Source organism: Triticum aestivum, chromosome 1D (assembly GCF_018294505.1).
Source record: "Triticum aestivum cultivar Chinese Spring chromosome 1D, IWGSC CS RefSeq v2.1, whole genome shotgun sequence".
Taxonomy (NCBI): domain Eukaryota; kingdom Viridiplantae; phylum Streptophyta; class Magnoliopsida; order Poales; family Poaceae; genus Triticum; species Triticum aestivum.
Window position 1 is genome coordinate 47,933,937 of NC_057796.1, and position 23,540 is coordinate 47,957,476.

The 23,540-nt window shown below is 47.7% G+C and overlaps 1 protein-coding gene and 1 long non-coding RNA gene across 2 annotated transcripts; one reads left to right on the forward strand and one right to left on the reverse strand.

The window, feature by feature from the left end:
• Positions 1 to 1,886: 1,886 nt before the first annotated feature.
• Positions 1,887 to 2,560, forward strand: LOC123164874 (uncharacterized). Its single transcript, XM_044582485.1, has 3 exons — positions 1,887 to 2,157; positions 2,266 to 2,341; positions 2,441 to 2,560. Exons 1-3 carry the CDS (start codon positions 1,961 to 1,963, stop codon positions 2,552 to 2,554), a joined length of 387 nt encoding a protein of 128 aa, XP_044438420.1. The 5' UTR covers positions 1,887 to 1,960; the 3' UTR covers positions 2,555 to 2,560.
• Positions 2,561 to 20,018: 17,458 nt separating this feature from the next.
• On the reverse strand, positions 20,019 to 21,325 carry LOC123164881 (uncharacterized). Its single transcript, XR_006482699.1, has 2 exons — positions 20,549 to 21,325; positions 20,019 to 20,462 (listed from the first exon to the last, which is right to left on the reverse strand). It is a non-coding gene; the product is annotated as an uncharacterized lncRNA (long non-coding RNA).
• Between the last annotated feature and the right edge of the window lie 2,215 nt (positions 21,326 to 23,540).

Sequence of the window (23,540 nt, forward strand, 5' to 3'; positions counted from 1 at the left end):
AGAACCCTCAGATGATAAGGTCAGAACCTTTCGTACTCGTCCGAAGGATCCCTCTTTTTATGCAGGCGAACATTTCCCCTGCATCACACACCATTGGATCGGCTACAGTTGCCCTTAGATTAGTACAAAAATTGCTATTTTTTTGGCCTAAAAAAGGTGTTACCGGGCGCCTCCGCGGACAGTGACCGAGTCTCATATTTCAACCCCTAGATCCATACAAAACATGCAAAAGAAATCATACGTATACAACGTACTACCCTAGCTAATCTTCATTGTCGGAGATGTCCACAACGTCGGTGCCGGGCGTCGGGTGGACGGGCTTGTAGGAGGCCTCCGGCTCCTCCACCTTGAACTCATCCATGTAGGCGAGCATCTCCTCCTCCTCGGAGGCGTGCTCCGCCTCCATCTCCTGCCAACGACGGCGTCTGGCCTCCGCATCCGATTCTGAGCAGATGGAATCGAGTATGGCCTGCTGCTCCACCTGCAGATTCGCGTCTCCAGCGTCCCCCACATCCTCCTCCTCCTCTAACTCCAACTTCCTACTCCGGATCCACTACATTCGGAGGTAGCCCCGCGGCGATCCGGGCTTCGCACCTTTTCCAGATCTGCTCAAGGAGCTGTAGTCGGTGCTCCGGCATTACAAATGGGTAGCTCCTCACCCGGCGGCGCGGGACCATGGCTAGTAGTGGTGGCGGACGGGGATTGGAAACTAGAGGCGGCGGACGGGAGAAGGAAAATCTGGAGGGGTAGGGTTTCGATGTCGGCCGTTGGCTTGAATAGCTGGACTAGGTAGTATGCTGCACCGCCAGAGCGACGCCACACGGCGACATCAGTCCGGCGAAGGAGACATCAGTCGGACCGCCGGTTTTCTGGGCGTTAGAAATGGGTAGCTCCTCACCCGACGGCATGAGGGCATGGCTACTAGTGGTGTCGGACGGGGAGTGGAAAGTGGCAGCGGTGGCGGGGGCATGGCTACTAGTGGTTTCGGTGTCGGTTGTCCGCTTAAATAGCCGGGCTAGATAGTACGCTGACCGCCAGAGCGACGCCACGCTGCGACGTCGGTCTGACGGAGGAGACATTCGTCAGACCATCGCGTTTTCGGGCAATGGGCCCCTGGAGTCAATCCGATGTGGCAAACACGCCCGGGTTCCCACATATCCACCCCATATTTGGGCTGGATATGAGGGGTGCCGGTCAACTTGGGCGTTTGAGACCTGTTTGAGGCGCCCGTGTGGGCCGAAATTTCATGACCGGGAAGTGGCCGGGCCGTCCGCCCAGGCGTTTGAGGCGGGTTTGGGGTCCCGGCTGTAGATTTTCTAAATGGTTCTGCATTGAATTATACTCCCTCCATTTTTATTTGGTCCGCGTATTAGTTTTGGTCAAAGTCAAGCTTTGTAAACTTTTACCAAGTTTATATACAAAAGTATAACATAAACAATAATAAATCAATACCATTAGATTCATTATTGAATGTGCTTTTCATATCATATAGATTTGATATGGTAATTTTTTATATTGTTTTTTATAATTTGGTCAAATTTAATGAAGTTTGACTTTAATTAAATTTAATAGGCAGAGTAAATGAAAACGGAGGGAGTACCTTACTGCATCCAACCATTCAAACCATTCGTCATCATGTATAAAGTTGAGTATGGCAGAGATAAATTTTCGAAGTTTGCAGATACTGAGACGTCCACGCCCATGCCTCGAGGATTCCTGCCGGTAAAAAACAAGAGTAGGGTTGTGTCCTCTACTGCGTCCTACACGCTGCTAGGGGCGTGGCCGAGACGCACACAAAAATTCGTCAGGCTTTGGTGCGCATGTCGTGGCCCCTACATCAAGCTTTTCTCTGCTTCTTCTGTAAATATATCTCACACAAAGGGAGAGAGCTCGGTGCGCATTCAGACACACCAAATATTTACTTCGAGCAGCGAAGAACCACTACTCCACCCAAGAGCGTATGATAGAAATCATAGCGAGATGCACGACGGCTACCCCATCGAGAAGCTGCTCGGCGAGGAGCCAGATCTGCCGCAACAGATCTTCTTCCGTCTTGGTAGCCTCAACAACCTCGTCCGAGCAGCCGCAGTTTTTCATCATGGTACTGCGCCGTCAAGAATCCAGCGTTCCTCAAAATCTCAAATCATTCCATGAGAGGTGCGTCCCTCCCATCATTGGTCACGTAGTAGAGTCTGAGCACACTCTCTGCGCCTCTTCCATGTTCCTCCCACTTCCTGACTGGGCTGAAAGTTTCAACAACTTCAGGGCTTTAAACGAGATCCTGGCGCTACATTATGTGAGGCAGTGGATGGGGACAAAGCTACAGAGGACTCTATCGCCGGTACGTATGCTTAAACCCTCACATCAGAACGACGGGACAAAGTCAAACTTAAATCACCAGCAATTCCCCTGATGCGCCATATGTTTTGTTTTCACCAAGTTAGGAGATGAGATCGACCAATCCAGGATGATTCTTCTTTACGAAGTTTTGGGATTAGCCGGGAACATCGGGCAACTCCCTACAAAATTCAAGATTTGCCAGACTGATTGCTGAGAGGTGGGCAAAAAAAACTTGGCAAGACCATCTATCAGCATGGCCACAATCAACAAGTCCGAAGGGGGGCATCTGCAAAGGACTTGCAAGGCGAACGGCAGTGATTCCATTATCACAAAAGTCACCAGAGACTCACATTTTTTTCCTGACAAACTATTTGCAGGTTATGTAATATGAATCTGATGTATTTTTTCCGTATGCTTTAGAGTGCGTTTTGTATCACGGTACGGATTTATTTTCATTATTAGCTTTAGACTCGCTAAAGTACTAGTTTGTAATGGTCAGTTCCCCCAGGGAGGATTTTGGAACCATGATGGATTGCATGCGTATTTTTCTTTCAGTTAGCACGAAAAAAAGCAGCAAAACCAACACGCCCATATGTGTCGTTCTTCCCTACCGTGATGCCATGCATTCCATGTATCATAGTGCCCCGCCATGCTCGGCCGAAGGAATTAGCATGGAAACTTGCTTGGCAGTTGGAGGGAATAAGTTGGATGGATAAAGGTACTGGAAAATATTTTTTCAGCAAAAAATCTTTCGCTCGTAAACAAAGCTCCAGGAGCACATATACGCACCTGCGGGCCGTCGTTGTGGAGCGCTGCAAGCCTGCAATACTGCCGGGATAGACATCCTCGCCGGCAGGGACAATGGCGCCTGCAAAACGCATCTTCTATCCGAGCGATGCTCACGGTAGAACCCCGGCTTCTGTTGCTCGGTCGACCATCTCCATTTCCCTCCATTCGTCCGATCGGTAGATAGCAGTACTACAAGAGCGCACGGAGCAAAAGCGAGGGTGATACTTGATATATGTAACACTTTCCAAGCCGATTCAGAGATTGGATTTCCGCTCTCCTCTCCACGGCCTGATCCAGAGTTCTCCTCAGCGGTTTTGCGGGTGACCCAATCAAGCATGGTTGTGGGATTCGACAAAGGGATCCGCTATCCCCTGCTCTTTGTGCTTGCCATTGACCCACTCCACCACATTCTTGCAAAGGCTACCGAACAGGGCAAGCTACATCACCTCCGAGGCCGCTCCACTAGGGCATCTCTGTATGCGGATGATGCAGCCATCTTTGTTGCACCAATCAAGGAGGACATCCAATTCCTGGCATCAACTCCTTTGGTGATGTTACTGGCTTAATCACCAACTGCAACAAAAGCCTGGTGGCGCCCATTCGATGTGCCAACATCGATCTTGATGATATCCTCCAGGCCTTCCCTACAGTCTAGACCTCCTTTCTAATGCGATATCTTGGTCTACCACTGTCAATTAAGAGACTCAAGCGAATTCATTTTCAGTTCTTGGAGGATTAAGGTCGCTGCCAAACTACCCACCTGGTCGGCCATGCACGTGGCAACACCAAGGCGCATTAATTTGGTCAAAGCAGTCCTCACGGCCATTGCTATATACCACCTCACACCTTTTGACCTCCCGGTGGAAGTTAGGAAAAAGATTGATAGTCTGAGGTGCGCCTATCTATGGGCGGGTTGCGATACGGTGACAGGAGGCAAATGTAAAGTTAACTGGAACCTTGTGTGCAAGCCCAAGATCTATGGGGGGCTGGGTGTGTTAGACCTGGAAAAGTTTGCTTCTGCTCTGCGTCTTCGTTGGCTTTGGTTCGAATGGGCTGATCCGCCAAAAACTTGGGCTGGGATGGGTACGCCATGTACTGATAGTGATAAAGATCTTTTCGCGGCGGCCACAAGGGTGTGCATCGGAGATGGTAAGACAGCAAAATTCTGGAAATCCTCTTGGCTAGATGGTCTTAGGCCCAGAGACATAGCACCTAAGATTTTTGAGATATCAAAAAGGAAGGCATGTGTGGTTAGTAATGCGTTGGACAATCACTCTTGGATTCACCATTAACACCCAGCAAGGGCTCAACTTGACACATATCCAGCAGTTTGCTAAACTTTGGGAGATGATCACTGGTGTTACTCTCAGAAATGATAGGCAGGACACTATATCATGGAAATTCACTACAAATGGGGAGTACTCAGCGTCAACGGCATATTTGGCGCAATTTGCAGGCCTAAGATACAGCACTAACAATGCCACGATTTGGAAGATGTGGGCCCCTCCGAAGTGCAAATTCTTTGCCTGGTTAGTGCTTCAAAACCGTGTTTGGCCAGCAGATCGACTGACGCGGAGGGGATGGCCTAACTGTGGCCTTTGCCCCCTCTGCAAACAAGTGCAAGAGTCTGCAGCCCACCTGTTATTTCAGTGTCGATTCTTAGGTAGAGTCTGGAACGAGATCACCGTCTGGCTTGGCATTCACCACTACACACCACTGACTTGGCGGAATGAGGATTTGGTTAGAGCTTGCTGGATCAAGGTGCTGGAATTTTATCTATTTATGGGCCCAGCCCAATAACAATTTCAGAAATTCCTAATAAATCCTAGAGGGCCACTTAGCCCATTCGTGCAAGGCAAGGGACACTACTAAAGTTTAGTCCCACATTGCTAGTTTAGAGGGAGTCGCACCTCTTTATAAGGGAGGTTCTTTCCCCATATGTATGAGCATGAGAATACAAGAGGGCCATCCACGCGCGCTCCTCCTCCGCCGCCCGCCTCGCCGCGCCGCGTGTTGTGGGAATGAGCCGAGCCGATGTCTAAATTTTTGCCACGCACTACGGGTATACCAAAGGTCACTCGGGAGCTGGAAAGTTTTTGTTGCAGTGGATATTGAATACGAATGCTGCACCCTTCGGCTGCTATCTGTTCGTTTCATCTCCCTCGTTCCCTTCAGCTCCCGACGCAGCCTCTCGCCTCCTTCTCTTGCGCCTATAAAAGGGAGGTCACTCCTCTCACAGAGACGTACCAGAACTCATTCTTCCTCTCGCCACCGGTTCCTGAACACTGCGCTGCTGCTACGATCTTCCTCATCCCGGCTTGCGGCGTGCACCGCAGGTCGGGACAGTAGGCCTCCGAAACCGCACCTCTTTGAGTCCTGTAAGGGAGAAGGGTGATAAGGTTTTTGGGGAGCGCTCTGCGCGACTACTGACTTCTTCGTCACAGACACCCCGGACTCCGACGACAACTTCCCCGACGTCGACAACCTCCTCCATGACATGGCTACCGAGGACACCGACCCCAAGTCCAGTGCTACTGTTGCAGCTGCTGTCCCGTACGTGTTCTTGTTTTTCATGTTAGAGGTTCTGCCACAGTTCCTTGTTCTAGTCCTTGCCCTACACATGATAGTTTCAATTTCATATATGCTACTTGGTCTACTGTCTACTCTAGAGATGTTCGGTACTAGTTTATATTTGCAGATGTCATCTACCTTCGCTTTGTCAGATGGCATGACTTGCTTTATCTCTGTTACTTTAGTCATGCTTTATCTAGTATTTCCGTTAATAAAATCATATGGTAAATTGCTCATATTTCCAACAATCCAAAAACCTTATCATAGGCAATTTACACCAAGTGGTTTTGCTGCTTCCGTGAGACCTCCTATGTTTGAGGGTATCCACTATAAGAGGTGGCGCGTGAGAGCAGTCTTATGGTTTCAAACCATGAGTTGCTATGACGCCACTCTTGGCAAACCTGAAGGAGAGCTTGATGCTCAACAGGCACAAGCTTTTTAGAAAATGGATACTCTGTTTAAGGCTGCTCTCTTGAGTGTTCTTGGTGAGAACATAGCTGATTCTTATGCGTCAATTGATAATGGAAAAGATATGTGGGATGCACTCGAGGCCAAGTTTGGGGTCTCGGATGCTGGCACTGAGCTGTACATCATGGAGCAATTCTATGATTACAGGATGACTGAAGAGCGCTCCGTGGTTGAGCAAGCTCATGAGATACAGTCATTTGCTAGAGAACTTGAGCACTTCAGTTGTATGCTACCGGACAAGTTTGTTGCCGGAGGTATCATCAATAAGCTTCCACCTTCATGGAGGAACTTTGCTACCTTACTGAAGCATAAGAGGCAGGAGTTTTCCGTTCCGGATCTCATTAGCACACTTGATGTGGAAGAAAAGGCGAGAGCAAAGGATACACGTGCTCGAGGTATTGAGGGAGGATCTAGTGCCAATCTGGTACAGAAGAAGAACTTCCAGCCCCACAAGTTCAAGAACAAGGGCAAGTTTGATGGTAAAGCAAAGTTTGATGGGAAGAACAAGGCTGTGCAACACACGAACTTCAAGAAGAAGAATGACAAGAAGAAAGGTGCTTGTCATGTGTGTGGGGATCCTGATCATTGGGCTCCTAGTTGCCCTAATCGATATGACAAGCGTCATCCTGGGAAAGGCAGCAAGACCGCTACAGTTGTCATTGGAGACACTGACATAAAGGATGCTGGGTATGGTATATTTCCCACTATTCTTTCAGTATGTTATTCTCCTAATTGGTTGATTGACACGGGTGCTAATGTGCATGTATGCGGTGATATTTCCATGTTTTCGTCTTATCAGACCGCAGGGACTTCAACCGTGCTGATGGGCAACGGTTCAAGTGCTCCTGTTCGTGGTGTTGGCACGGTCGATCTGAAGTTTACTTCGGGGAAGATCGTGCGGCTGAAGAACGTGCATTATGTCCCCTTCGTCAATAAAAATCTTGTTAGCGGATCTCTTCTGTGTAGAGATGGCTACAAGCTTGTCTTTGAGTCGAATAAATTTGTAATATCCAAGTATGGAACCTTCGTAGGTAAAGGCTATGAGTCAGGAGGCCTGTTTCGTTTATCCTTATCACACGTTTGCAATAAAGTTGTTAATCATATTTGCAACAATAGTGAATCAAATGTGTGGCATTCACGTCTTTGTCATGTTAACTTTGGTTGCATGTCGCGACTAGCGAAGTTGAACTTAATCCCTAGTTTCACCACTGTCAAGGGATCTAAGTGTCAAGTGTGTGTGCAAGCTAAGCAACCTCGTAAGTCTCACACGACTGCGGAAACGAGAAATCTTGCACCACTCGAGCTCATACATTCAGATCTATGTGAAATGAATGGTGTTTTGACAAAAGGTGGAAAGAAATATTTCATGACATTAATTGACGACTACACTAGATACTGCCGTGTGTATCTTCTCAAATCTAAGGATGAGGCTTTGAACTTTTTCAAGATCTATAAAGCTGAAGTGGAAAACCAACTTGATCGAAAAATCAAGAGGCTTAGGTCCGACCGTGGTGGAGAGTATTTTTCCAATGAATTTGATGCTTTTTGTGCGGAACATGGTATAATCCATGAGAGGACGCCTCCCTACTCACCTCAGTCAAATGGGGTGGCCGAAAGAAAGAACCGTACTCTAACTGATTTGGTTAACGCCATGTTAGACACATCGGGTCTCTCCAAGGCATGGTGTGGGGAGGCGATATTGACGGCATGTCATGTCCTAAACCGAGTCCCCACAAAGAACAAAGAGGTAACTCCATTCGAGGAATGGGAGAAGAAAAGGTTAAAACTCTCTTATCTGCGAACATGGGGTTGTTTGGCGAAAGTCAATGTTCCAATTCCAAAGAAGCGGAAGCTTGGACCAAAGACTGTGGATTGTGTTTTTCTGGGATATGCTTTTCATAGCATTGGCTATAGATTCTTGGTGGTAAAATCTGAGGTACCTGACATGCATGTCGGTACGATCATGGAGTTGAATGATGCGACTTTCTTTGAAGATATCTTTCCCATGAAGGATATGTCTACCTCGTCTAATCAGGAGATGCCAAGTTCATCGAATCAGGAACTAGTTACAATTACCGAACCTGCCATTTCGATGGAACACTTTGAAAATTCTGTGGAGGAGAACAATGAAGTTCCTACTAGGAGCAAGAGACAGAGGATTGCAAAGTCCTTTGGTGATGATTTTCTTGTGTATCTCATAGATGACACTCCCAGTTCTATTTCAGAGGCCTATGCATCTGAAGATGCTGACTACTCGAAGGAAGCGGTTCGTAGCGAGATGGATTCCATCTTGGCGAATGAAACTTGGGAGATAACTGATCGTCCTTATGGGTGCAAACCTATAGGATGCAAATGGGTATTCAAGAAGAAGCTTAGGCCTGATGGTACTATTGAAAAGTACAAGGCTCGGCTCGTGGCTAAGGGTTATACCCAAAAGGAAGGTGAAGACTTCTTTGATACTTACTCACCTGTGGCTCGACTGACCACTATTCAAGTTCTACTTTCACTAGCTGCCTCACATGGTGTTCTCGTTCATCAAATGGATGTTAAGACTGCTTTCCTAAATGGAGAGTTGGACGAGGAAATTTATATGGAACAACCAGATGGGTTTGTACTAGATGGTCAGGAAGGAAAAGTGTGCAAGTTGCTGAAGTCTTTGTATGGATCCAAGCAAGCACCCAAACAGTGGCATGAGAAGTTTGAAAGAACTTTAACCGCTGCAGGCTTCGTTGTAAACGAAGCTGATCAATGTGTGTACTATCGCCATGGTGGGGGCGAAGGAGTTATTCTTTGCTTGTATGTTGATGACATACTGATTTTTGGAACAAATCTGAATGTTATTAAGGAGGTCAGGGATTTCCTATCTCGTTGTTTTGAGATGAAGGATTTAGGAGTGGCTGATGTCATTTCGAACATCAAGTTGTTGAGAGACGATGACAGTGGGATTACATTGCTTCAATCTCACTATGTGGAAAAGATCTTGAATCGCTTTGGCTATAGTGACTGCAAGCCCTCTCCAACACCCTATGATGCGAGTGTGTTACTTTGAAAGAATCAAAGACTTGCTAGAGATCAATTGAAATATTCTCAGATTATTGGCTCGCTTATGTACTTAGCCAGTGCTACAAGACCTGACATCACTTTTGCTGTTAGCAAACTGAGTCGGTTTGTCTCAAAACCAGGAGATGTGCATTGGAAAACTCTAGAGAGAGTTATGCGTTATTTGAAAGGCACAGCGAATTATGGAATTCACTACACTGGGCACCCAAAGGTGCTTGAAGGGTATAGTTCCTCAAACTGGATCTCAGATGCTGATGAGATAAAGGCCACGAGCGGTTATGTATGCACTCATGGAGGTGGCGCTATTTCTTGGAAGTCTTGCAAGCAGACCATCTTAACGAGGTCAACAATGGAACCAGAACTCACAGCACTAGATACAGCTACGGTCGAAGCAGATTGGCTTCGCCGGCTCTTGAATGACTTGCCGGTTGTTGAGAAACCTGTACTGGGTATCCTTATGAACTGCGACAATCAAACTGTGATCGCGAAAGTGAGCAGCTCAAAGGATAACATGAAGTCATCAAGACACGTTCAGAGAAGGTTAAAGTCTGTCAGGAAAATGAGAAACTCCGGAGTTATTGCATTGGATTATATCCAAACGTCTAAAAATCTGGCAGATCCTTTTACTAAGGGTCTATCACGTAATGTGATAGATAATGCATCGAGGGAGATGGGTATGAGACCCACAATATGAGTTGTTCACAGTGGTAACCTATTCTTTGTGATCGGAGATCCCGTGAATTAGATGTGGAAGACAAGCTGTTGATCAACTGAGAGGAGAGTATCCTTACTATTAACAATACCACTCCATGAAGATGCAATACTCTCCTAAAACTGTATGGCAGGTTGATGTATATCTTAATGTGTTCTAAGTGGCTCATTTAAGCAGACATGTTGTCCTGCAGAACATCTTTTGAAGAACACGCCTATATGAGTCTGATTGTTAAACATCGCAATCTATGAGAGTAGGGTTCTCTCTAGTAAACTCATGAAAGGTCTCGTAGTATGACGCATAAGCTCCACCCGTGGGGAAGACCCACGGTAGCCACGTATCGGTCAAGGCTTTATGTGAAGCTAGATTCGCAGAAAACTTGCAGTTCAAGGCCCAGTCCACTGTTCAAGTTGCTTACCAGTGTAGCATAGAGTTCTAGGTGGAAGTTCAACTTAACAGTCTCCACTTCAGTACCGGTATATAAAACAGTGTTTTGGAACTAAAGGCAAATTCTATGTGGCTCTAGGATCTGGTGTGGGATTGCTGGAATTTTATCTATTTATGGGCCTAGCCCAATAACAATTTCAGAAATTCCTAATAAATCCTAGAGGCCCACTTAGCCCATTCGTGCAAGGCAAGGGACACTACTAAAGTTTAGTCCCACATTGCTAGTTTAGAGGGAGTTGGACCTCTTTATAAGGGAGGTTCTTTCCCTATATGTATGAGCATGAGAACAAGAGGGACATCCACGCGCGCTCCTCCGTCGCCCGCCTCGCCACGCCACGCCTCGTCACGACGCGCCGCGGGTTGCGGGTTGCGGGAATGAGCCGAGCCGATGTATAAATTTTTGCCACGCACTACGGGTATACGAAAGGTCACTTAGGAGCTGGAAAGTTTTTGCTGTAGTGGATATTGAATACGAATGCTGCACCCTTCGGCTGCTATCTGTTCGTTTCATCTCCCTCGTTCCTTCAGCTCCCGACGCAGCCTCTCGCCTCCTTCTCTTGCGCCTATAAAAGGGAGGTCACTCCTCTCAGAGAGACGTACCAGAACTCATTCTTCCTCTCGCCACCGGTTCCTGAACACTGCGCTGCTGCTACGGTCTTCCTCATCCCGGCTTGCGGCGTGCACCGCAGGTCGGGACAGTAGGCCTCCGAAACCGCACCTCTTTGAGTCCCACATGGGAGAAGGGTGATAAGGTTTTTGGGGAGCGCTCTGCGCGACTACTGACTTCTTCGTCACGGACACCCCGGACTCCGACGACTACTTCCCCGACGACGACTACTTCCCCGACATCGACAACCTCCTCCACGACATGGCTACCGAGGACACCGACCCCAAGTCCAGTGCTACTGTTGCAGCTGCTGTCCCGTACGTGTTCTTGTTTTCCCTGTTAGAGGTTCTGCCACAGTTCCTTGTTCTAGTCCTTGCCCTACACATGATAGTTTCTACTTCATATATGCTATTTGGTCTACTGTCTACTCTAGAGATGTTAGGTTCTAGTTTATATTTGCAGATGTTATCTACCTTCTCTTTGTCAGATCGCATGACTTGCTTTATCTCTGTTACTTTAGTCATGCTTTATCTAGTATTTCCGTTAATAAAATCATATGGTAAATTGCTCATATTTCCAACAATCCAAAAACCTTATCATAGGCAATTTACACCAAGTGGTTTTGCTGCTTCCGTGAGACCTCCTATGTTTGAGGGTATCCACTATAAGAGGTGGCGCGTGAGAGCAGTCTTATGGTTTCAAACCATGAGTTGCTATGACGCCACTCTTGGCAAACCTGAAGGAGAGCTTGATGCTCAACAGGCACAAGCTTTTTAGAAAATGGATACTCTGTTTAAGGCTGCTCTCTTGAGTGTTCTTGGTGAGAACATAGCTGATTCTTATGCGTCAATTGATAATGGAAAAGATATGTGGGATGCACTCGAGGCCAAGTTTGGGGTCTCGGATGCTGGCACTGAGCTGTACATCATGGAGCAATTCTATGATTACAGGATGACTGAAGAGCGCTCCGTGGTTGAGCAAGCTCATGAGATACAGTCATTTGCTAGAGAACTTTAGCACTTCAGTTGTATGCTACCGGACAAGTTTGTTGCCGGAGGTATCATCAATAAGCTTCCACCTTCATGGAGGAACTTTGCTACCTTACTGAAGCATAAGAGGCAGGAGTTTTCCGTTCCGGATCTCATTAGCACTCTTGATGTGGAAGAAAAGGCGAGAGCAAAGGATACACGTGCTCGAGGTATTGAGGGAGGATCTAGTGCCAATCTGGTACAGAAGAAGAACTTCCAGCCCCACAAGTTCAAGAACAAGGGCAAGTTTGATGGTAAAGCAAAGTTTGATGGGAAGAACAAGGCTGTGCAACACACGAACTTCAAGAAGAAGAATGACAAGAAGAAAGGTGCTTGTCATGTGTGTGGGGATCCTGATCATTGGGCTCCTAGTTGCCCTAATCGATATGACAAGCGTCATCCTGGGAAAGGCGGCAAGACCGCTACAGTTGTCATTGGAGACACTGACATAAAGGATGCTGGGTATGGTATATTTCCTACTATTCTTTCAGTATGTTATTCTCCTAATTGGTTGATTGACACGGGTGCTAATGTGCATGTATGCGGTGATATTTCCATGTTTTCGTCTTATCAGACCGCAGGGACTTCAACCGTGCTGATGGGCAACAGTTCAAGTGCTCCTGTTCGTGGTGTTGGCACGGTCGATCTGAAGTTTACTTCGGGGAAGATCGTGCGGCTGAAGAACGTGCATTATGTCCCCTTCGTCAATAAAAATCTTGTTAGCGGATCTCTTCTGTGTAGAGATGGCTACAAGCTTGTCTTTGAGTCGAATAAATTTGTAATATCCAAGTTTGGAACCTTCATAGGTAAAGGCTATGAGTCAGGAGGCCTGTTTCGTTTGTCCTTATCACACGTTTGCAATAAAGTTGTTAATCATATTTGCAACAATAGTGAATCAAATGTGTGGCATTCACGTCTTTGTCATGTTAACTTTGGTTGCATGTCGCGACTAGCGAAGTTGAACTTAATCCCTAGTTTCACCACTGTCAAGGGATCTAAGTGTCAAGTGTGTGTGCAAGCTAAGCAACCTCGTAAGTCTCACACGACTGCGGAAACGAGAAATCTTGCACCACTCGAGCTCATACATTCAGATCTATGTAAAATGAATGGTGTTTTGACAAAAGGTGGAAAGAAATATTTCATGACATTAATTGACGACTCCACTAGATACTGCCGTGTGTATCTTCTGAAATCTAAGGATGAGGCTTTGAACTTTTTCAAGATCTATAAAGCTGAAGTGGAAAACCAACTTGATCGAAAAATCAAGAGGCTTAGGTCCGACTGTGGTGGAGAGTATTTTTCCAATGAATTTGATGCTTTTTGTGCGGAACATGGTATAATCCATGAGAGGACGCCTCCCTACTCACCTCAGTCAAATGGGGTGGCCGAAAGAAAGAACCGTACTCTAACTGATTTGGTTAACGCCATGTTAGACACATCGGGTCTCTCCAAGGCATGGTGGGGGGAGGCGATATTGACGGCATGTCATGTCCTAAACCGAGTCCCCACAAAGAATAAAGAGGTAACTCCATTCGAGGAATGGGAGAAGAAAAGGTTAAAACTCTCTTATCTGCGAACATGGGGTTGTTTGGCGAAAGTCAATGTTCCAATTCCAAAGAAGCGGAAGCTTGGACCAAAGACTGTGGATTGTGTTTTTCTGGGATATGCTTTTCATAGCATTGGCTATAGATTCTTGGTTGTAAAATCTGAGGTACCTGACATGCATGTCGGTACGATCATGGAGTCGAATGATGCGACTTTCTTTGAAGATATCTTTCCCATGAAGGATATGTCTACCTCGTCTAATCAGGAGATGCCAAGTTCATCGAATCAGGAACTAGTTACAATTACCGAACCTGCCATTTCGATGGAACACTTTGAAAATTCTGTGGAGGAGAACAATGAAGTTCCTACTAGGAGCAAGAGAGAGAGGATTGCAAAGTCCTTTGGTGATGATTTTCTTGTGTATCTCATAGATGACACTCCCAGTTCTATTTCAGAGGCCTATGCATCTGAAGATGCTGACTACTCGAAGGAAGCGGTTCGTAGCGAGATGGATTCCATCTTGGCGAATGAAACTTGGGAGATAACTGATCGTCCTTATGGGTGCAAACCTATAGGATGCAAATGGGTATTCAAGAAGAAGCTTAGGCCTGATGGTACTATTGAAAAGTACAAGGCTCGGCTCGTGGCTAAGGGTTATACCCAAAAGGAAGGTGAAGACTTCTTTGATACTTACTCACCTGTGGCTCGACTGACCACTATTCAAGTTCTACTTTCACTAGCTGCCTCACATGGTGTTCTCGTTCATCAAATGGATGTTAAGACTGCTTTCCTAAATGGAGAGTTGGACGAGGAAATTTATATGGAACAACCAGATGGGTTTGTACTAGATGGTCAGGAAGGAAAAGTGTGCAAGTTGCTGAAGTCTTTGTATGGACTCAAGCAAGCACCCAAACAGTGGCATGAGAAGTTTGAAAGAACTTTAACTGCTGCAGGCTTCGTTATAAACGAAGCTGATCAATGTGTGTACTATCGCCATGGTGGGGGCGAAGGAGTTATTCTTTGCTTGTATGTTGATGACATACTGATTTTCGGAACAAATCTGAATGTTATTAAGGAGGTCAAGGATTTCCTATCTCGTTGTTTTGAGATGAAGGATTTAGGAGTGGCTGATGTCATTTTGAACATCAAGTTGTTGAGAGACGATGATGGTGGGATTACATTGCTTCAATCTCACTATGTGGAAAAGATCTTGAGTCGCTTTGGTTATAGTGACTGCAAGCCCTCTCCAACACCATATGATGCGAGTGTGTTACTTCGAAATAATCGAAGAATTGCTAGAGATCAATTGAAATATTCTCAGATTATTGGCTCGCTTATGTACTTAGCCAGTGCTACAAGACCTGACATCTCTTTCACTGTTAGCAAACTGAGTCGGTTTGTCTCAAAACCAGGAGATGTGCATTGGAAAACTCTAGAGAGAGTTATGCGTTATTTGAAAGGCACTGCAAATTATGGAATTCACTACACTGGGCACCCAAAGGTGCTTGAAGGGTATAGTGACTCAAACTGGATCTCAGATGCTGATGAGATAAAGGCCACGAGAGGTTATGTATTCACTGATGGAGGTGGCGCTGTTTCTTGGAAGTCTTGCAAGCAGACCATCTTAACGAGGTCAACAATGGAAGGAGAACTCACAGCACTAGATACAGCTACGGTCGAAGCAGATTGGCTTCGCCGGCTCTTGAATGACTTGCCGGTTGTTGAGAAACCTGTACTGGGTATCCTTATGAACTGCGACAATCAAACTGTGATCACGAAAGTGAGCAGCTCAAAGGATAACATGAAATCATCAAGACACGTTCAGAGAAGGTTAAAGTCTGTCAGGAAAATGAGAAACTCCGGAGTTATTGCATCGGATTATATCCAAACGTCTAAAAATCTGGCAGATCCTTTTACTAAGGGTCTATCATGTAATGTGATAGATAATGCATCGAGGGAGATGGGTATGAGACCCACAATATGAGTTGTTCACATGGTAACCTATTCTTTGTGATCGGAGATCCCGTGAATTAGATGTGGATGACAAGCTGTTGATCAACCGAGAGGAGAGTATCCTTACTATTAACAATACCACTACATGAAGATGCAATACTCTCCTAAAACTGTATGGCAGGTTGATGTATATCTAAATGTGTTCTAAGTGGCTCATTTAAGCAGAGATGTTGTCCTGCAGAACATCTTTTGAAGAACACACCTATATGAGTCTGATTGTTAAACGTCGCAATCTATGAGAGTAGGGTTCTCTCTAGTAATCTCATGAAAGGTCTCGGAGTATGACGCATAAGCTCCACCCGCGGGGAAGACCCACGGTAGCCACTTATCGGTCAAGGCTTTATGTGAAGCTAGATTCGCAGAAAACTTGCAGTTCAAGGCCCAGTCCACTGTTCAAGTTGCTTACCAGTGTAGCATAGAGTTTTAGGTGGAAGTTCAACTTAACAGTCTCCACTTCAGTACCGGTATATAAAACAGTGTTTTGGAACTAAAGGCAAATTCTATGTGGCTCTAGGATCTGGTGGGGGATTGCTGGAATTTTATCTATTTATGGGCCTAGCCCAATAACAATTTCAAAAATTCCTAATAAATCCTAGAGGCCCACTTAGCCCATTCGTGCAAGGCAAGGGACACTACTAAAGTTTAGTCCCACATTGCTAGTTTAGAGGGAGTTGGACCTCTTTATAAGGGAGGTTCTTTCCCCATATGTATGAGCATGAGAACAAGAGGGACATCCACGCGCGCTCCTCCTCCGCTGCCCGCCTCGCCACGCCACGCCTCGCCTCGTCACGACACGGGTTGCGGGTTGCGGGAATGAGCCGATGTCTAAATTTTTGCCACGCACTACGGGTATACAAAAGGTCACTCGGCAGCTGGAAAGTTTTTGTTGTAGTGGATATTGAATACGAATGCTGCACCCTTCGGCTGCTATCTGTTCGTTTCATCTCCCTCGTTCCCTTCAGCTCCCGACGCAGCCTCTCGCCTCCTTCTCTTGCGCCTATAAAAGGGAGGTCACTCCTCTCAGAGAGACGTACCAGAACTCATTCTTCCTCTCACCACCGGTTCCTGAACACTGCGCTGCTGCTACGATCTTCCTCATCCCGGCTTGCGGCGTGCACCGCAGGTCGGGACAGTAGGCCTCCGAAACCGCACCTCTTTGAGTCCTGTACGGGAGAAGGGTGATAAGGGTTTTGGGGAGCGCTCTGCGCGACTACTGACTTCTTCGTCACGGACACCCCGGACTCCGACGACTACTTCCCCGACGTCGACAACCTCCTCCACGACATGGCTACCGAGGACACCGACCCCAAGTCCAGTGCTACTGTTGCAGCTGCTGTCCCGTACGTGTTCTTGTTTTTCCTGTTAGAGGTTCTGCCACAGTTCCTTGTTCTAGTCCTGTCCCTACACATGATAGTTTCTACTTCATATATGCTACTTGGTCTACTGTCTACTCTATAGATGTTCGGTTCTAGTTTATATTTGCAGATGTTATCTACCTTCTCTTTGTCAGATCGCATGACTTGCTTTATCTCTGTTACTTTAGTCATGCTTTATTTAGTATTTTCGTTAATAAAATCATATGGTAAATTGCTCATATTTCCAACACAAGGCTGTGGGTGCGGGAGACCAACACAGGAAAGCCCTTGCTTCAGTTATGATGCTGGTTTCATGGAAAATTTGGAAGGAACAAAATGAAGAATTTTTCGCAACATGGCCGCTCCAACAACGATCGTCCTCGGCAAAATCAAGGAGGAAGCCCGCCTCAGGGCGCTTGCTAGAGCCAAGCATTTGAGCCTACTTATGTCGCGAGAGTAGACCTTTTCTTTTTTTCCGCTTTGCGGCTTATGTCTAAAGCTTCTTCTTAATTAATGAAAATGGCAAATCTTTTACCTTGTTTGGAAAAAAAGAGCGGCGTTAGCTATTACACACACATACGGTGGGTTGCCCGACTGAAACAATGGAGCGACAATAACTCTGCACTCTTTTTTGGATGCATGCAAACTTGTCTTCACGCCTGGTTGTGCTCACGGTGGAGCCCCGGCTTCAGTTGTTCCCTTCGCCATTCCCCAATCCTTCCATCTGTCCGATCACTAGTTAGAAGTTGTACAGAGAGAGCGCAGGGAGCAACAACGAGCAAGATGCTAGATATATGCAAAACACAGAGCTGGAGGTGGCGTCAGTAATTAGAAGCCCATACGGTTGGTTGCGCGACTGGACGTAGTAGAGCTCCCTTTCCTCTGCAATTTGGAGTTAATCATACGGCAGGACAGTGCAGAACCGTATTCAATTCACCTAGACTAATTATGGCAAGTCTTACAACCCGATCCAGCGCGGCAGAAACCATTCCGCTTCTCTCAAACAGTGCCCAGCAGTGCACAACTTGATAGATGAAAATGGGTGATAGAACACTACCAGACAATTACACCGCGCCGTGAAACTTTTGACAAATAACCACAATCAGCCGAGTCATTTGCTCGCCCAGAACAGCTGCTGCTGCTGCACCCTGCTGCTTCAAAAAGGGCGTGGTTACTTTGCCCCGAGTACACCTGCAAAGCTATGTAGTAGGCTTCCTTTCCCTGCCCCTGACACCAAAAAGGTTCGGCCCAGCTTACCCCCTTTGCCGTGGCCAAATTCAACAAATGATAAAATCAGAACCTTATCCACTCAAAGGTTCGTATCTCAAAGCAAATGAAGGGTTCTGATAACAACCATCCGAGCTAGTGTGGATAGTATCTCAAAGATATATATACAGCTGGTCTATTCTGCTAATATTAGCAGAATAGTTATTATACTAACACTTTCGAATTGCACGCTCAACAGAAGTGCACGTCATTTTTTGAAGCAATAGCACTGCAGTACCAATGCGAGTGCACTTCCCGTCGCAAAAAAACTGTACGCGGTATTTTTTCGGTACCATTTTCGCTCTAATTTTTTAACCGTTTTTCAGAACGAGGCGTGTAATATACCGTTGAAAAACTATGGATTAGGCGCAACTTGGCTATGTTGAAATGCTTTCAAGATTCTTCACGGCTAAAGAGCAATTTTGAAAATGGTGCGGCGCGCGACGAGGGGTAGCGAGCGTTTTTTCGCGTTTTTTCTAAACCGCTTGTCGAAATGAAGCAAATGATACACCGTTGGAAAGATATCGTCGAGGCGCATCTTTTCCATATCTATTATTTTCTCTAATTCGTTGCGGTTTAAGAGCAGTTTCAAATTTACTAAATCGCGGAATTCTGTTTTTCGATTTTTTTTCAAATTTACGGTACTGTTTTGCTGCAGTTTTTGAACCGTTTGTCGAAACAAGGCGTGTGATACGCCGTTGGAAAGCTACGGACAAGACGCAACTTTCATATGTTGAACTATTTTTAAGATTCCTTACAGTTTTTAGTTAAGTTTGAAAATCGTGTGGCTGACTACGAGAGGCAGCGGCCATTTTTCACGAAATTTTTATAAACCGCTGGTCGAAACGATTCAAATTATATGCCGTTGGAAAGATATCGTCGAGACGCAACCTTTTCATGTAGAACGCTTCCTCTAATTCCTTAAGGTTCAAGAGCAGTTTTAAAATTACGGAAATGCGGACACTCTGTTTTTTGCGACACCCAAATCGGCGAGTGAACGTCATCCGACAGAAAACTGCACTGCATCGGACGAAAATAGCACTACATCAGACAGTCAAATAAACTTCATGATTTCTTTTGTCGGGTGTAGACACCCAAATCGGCGAGTGAACGTCATCCGACATAAAACTGCACTGCATCGGACGAAAACAGCACTACATCAGACAGTCAAGTGAACTTCATGATTTCTTTTGTCGGGCGTAGACACCCAAATCGGCGAGTGAACGTCATCCGACAGAAAACCGCACTGCATCGGACAAAAACCGCACTGCATCAGATAGCCAAGTGAACTTCATGATTTCTTTTGTCGGGCGTAAATTTTCTCAGACAAGTTTTTGTTGACTTTTTTCAACGTTTTTTATGAACAAGAGTGGACCGCACAGGCGGGTCAAGTGAACCGCGACATATATTTAAGCGAACCACATTACTTTTTTATTGTTTTGCTAAAAAAATCGCATTTCAATTTTGTGCGCAAGTGAACACCATCACTCTCAAAAGTCAACCACATCCGAGGACCAAACGCACTGCAGGTGTTGATGTAACCGACAGATTTTTGCAACACATGAAATAAATTGCACTTCATACAAAGGGGTAATGAGCTGCTACACGAATTGAAGTGAACTACTTTTTCCAATCGTCCCACATACAAAACAAATCGCATTCGAGAAAGAAAATAAACTTCCCGTGGGGATTTCTTTCTCTTTTTCTGCAAGGTGAACCACTAAGGGGCTGCACTTTTTTTAGAACTTCGAACAGGGTGCAGCGAGCTGCACAATCTGCACATCTCGTTCGTTCCCGAGCTGCAACTTTAGACACAGTGAGCTGCACATCTAGCCACATCTCATTCGTTCCCGAGTTGGAAAATTATTTACAGTGAGCTGCATATCTAACAAAGTATGTGACTACACACACGCGCGGAGTACTGCATGGATGCGCCAGCAGACCATGATCAGTAACTGCAATAAAATGCCAACAGAGCTACAACAATGCGGTGGTGGAACCCGTGCTCCGATTAAACACACATAGAGGGAGCACCGAAGTGCACGCGTGGGGTGGACTCTGTGTGGCCACCCTCGGCTAGGCTGGAGGCAGCAGACCCGCATAGCCAGTCGTGTGACCATCGTTCTCCTCTTCAAGAAAAAAATACCACTGATGAGATGCACGCCTGGAGGCGCAGGGGCGTGTCCCCTTGACGCAGAACTGAACTGCACGCTCGTCGAATCAACACCGCACGCTGCCGCCGGCGATGAGCTGCACAAAACCTTTCAAGAACAAAGTGAACTTCTCTTCTTGAGTAAAACTGCAGCCAGACGCAAAAAAATTCAAACAAAATTTATGTGGGCTGCACCACGGTCATCGATGGTTCCGACAAGAGAAAAATTGCAGCATGACTCCCCTTACTCTCATCGCCAGCGAGGGAAGGAGGAACTTGGGGGAGGCAGCCGTGGCCCCGATCTGGATGAGGACAGGGCGTCGCAACAGCCGTGGCCTCCAGGGGGAGATGCAGCTCGATGGGAAAGGGATTGGGCGTAGTCCTTGTTTCTCCCCCTGGTCGACGCGGCGGCCCCAGTGCCCACGGGCAAGACGGAAGACGGATCCGGCAAGGAGCACGAGGTAGACCACCGGGGCACGCCGGAGCCAGGAGGGGGCGGGGCACCGGGACGAGGGTCGACTCACCTCACGCGCGTCGCCGGGCAGGCACGGGAGGAGGAACCTGCCGGCTCAGGCGGTTGCAGCCGGGGCAGGTGGCCAGACGGGGGTGGGAGGAGCGAGGTGGAGGAGCATCCCGCAGGATCCGCCATGACCCGGCAGATTCATCGCTAGGTAGGGGAAGGATAGGAGGTGGAGGGTGGCCGAGAGGCGGGGGAGGAAGAGGAAGGTGGGCGGCGGGAAGGTGGTTCTCCTGGGAGAGAGGTGGGCACGGGGGAGGCCTTGCTCGCCTCGCACGGACGCAGCAGGTGAAGTGGCGGCGCGGGGTCGCAGCCAGAAGAAGGAGGCGGGGGTGGGGCGGGACTCCGGCGGAGCTGGAAGGTGGAGGAGGGTGTTGGGCGCTAGGAGGTGGCGGCCTCTCGGGATCCAGCGCGTGCGCCGCGCCAGAGCGTTGTAGTCGTGGGGGTGGGGATTGGGGGTGGTTGCGCTGGGGCGTGGGCATCGAGGAGAGGTGGGTGGCAACTTTTTTTTGACACATAGGTGGGTGGCGACTTGACCGGGGAAGAAGGTGGGTTTGGTGGGGTATTATCAGAATAAGCATTTTTGTTATTAGAATAAGACTCTTAAGGGTGTTATTAGAATAGACCCACCCTATATATATCAATTAGGCTTCAAGTATGTACTTGTTGGTGAAAGTGTTGTCCAGTGGTAATTATATTTTGTATTACTCATGTAGCCTACAAAGTCTGTCGCATAGCCTTGTAACACTACAAAAAAAGACACATCCGTGACATTTTGGGCCGAACGGATTTTTTTCCTGTCATGCTTATGACACTTCTATGATGATAATGTGACAAAACCCGGTATCATCATAGATGTGGTGGGCTCCTACTTCTATGAAAAAAAATCGTGATAGAAAATGGTCTTTTCGTCCTGGGCGGGCCGGAGACGCAGCTGCATGAGATTCTTTGGCCCGTCCATGACGGAGAAAACCGTGGTAGAAGCGAGGGCGAGGAAAATATCGGGGGAGTTCCCTGTTACGGTGGGTGGTCGGGAGCCGAGCGATGCACGTTTCTCTCGTACGTACACGCATGTGTATGAGGCGTTGCGCTCTAACTGAACCCGAGCGATTGCACTGCAGGCTACGCGTTACTGAACCCGAGCGATCGATCGATCCCTTGCTGTTAACTGAACCTGAGTGATTCCTTCGCTACTACTGCTAACTGAAGCCGATCGATCCCTTGCTGTTAATTGAACCCGAGTGATTCCTTCGCTACTACTGCTAACTGAAGCTGGTGGAGGGCTCGATGAACAGTAGCCCGTGGAGGGGTGGTTGAACAGGACCCCATGGAGAGGGCTGGTTGAACAGTAGCCGGTGGAGGAGCGCGCGGTGGAGGCTGGATGAACAGGAGCCCGTGGATGCAATCGACGGTGGATGAATAGTAGCCCGTGGAGGCAGTCCACGGTGGAGATGAACAGTATCCCGTGGAGTCCCGTTTTGTGGTACGCCACACCCCTCCCGATGAACAGGACCCCCTGTTTCGACCTTAGCGCTCCAACACAAGTTCGTTTCCTCCGTTTTGCGGTACGCCACACCCCTCCCGATCAACATGACCCCGTTTCAACCGTAGGAGGTCCGTTTCCTCCGTTTTGTGGTACGCCAGACCCCTCCCGATGAACAGGATCCCGTTTCGACCGTGGCTGGTCGAACACAAGGCCGTTTCCTCCGCCCTGCAGTACGCCAGGCCTCGTTTCCATCGGCTGTCCCGTCCAAGCCGGTTGGCTCCCGATGAACAGCACGCGTTCTGTTGCCTCCCGATGAACAGGACGCATTCCGTTGCCTCCCCATGAACACGACGATGACACAGTTTCTTCGTTCCGACCCAGCCACAGCCATGTACACGAGCCCTGGCCGTATGTATGCGCGAGTAGGCGTTCGAGACCCCGCCCGTATGTACGTACGTGACCGTATTTACTTTCTTGCACCCTGGACGCTGTACCTACGTGTACATGCTACGTGCGCGCCTCTACTACGACACGTGCCCTTCCTTACATGGCCATGGTTCATCGCTGCAGCCTGCAAACAGACCGATCGTATGTACATACACGTTCGCGACCAGAATGACAACGCTACATACGCTTTGACCGGGTGGGTCCCGACTGTCAGGCACTTCCATGCGTGCGAGGATGTAGCTGGTGGGTCCCAGCAGTCAGGGGGGCGAATCATTTTTTTACCCGTAATATGGACGCAATTCCTTGCGTGCGACGATGTAGCTGGTGGGTCCCAGCAGTTAGGAGGAAACGTTTTTTTCGTGAAATACGGTGGCCCGTCCGGTGGGTCCCTGTTGTCAAGTGGAGGAATCATTATTTTCCGCATAATAAGGAGGCACTTACTTCCTACGGCCGTGGATCCAGCTGTCAGCCTCTCCACGTACAATACACTTCCGATGGAAGTCGTTCCTTGACCACGTTGACCACGCCGCGCTGAGAGCACCAGGGCGGTGGACGACGGCGAGGCCTAGGAAGGGGATGACGCGGAGCCGGGGAAGACGCGGCAGTGGATGCCCATGCAGAGAGGAGTACGAGGGTTCACTGGTTCGGCTGCGGTGTGAGGCTGCCGTCGCCGCAGAATAACAGGTGGTGCGGGTGAGTAGAGGGATGGCCTGGCAGCGGTAGGAGTAATAGGGGGC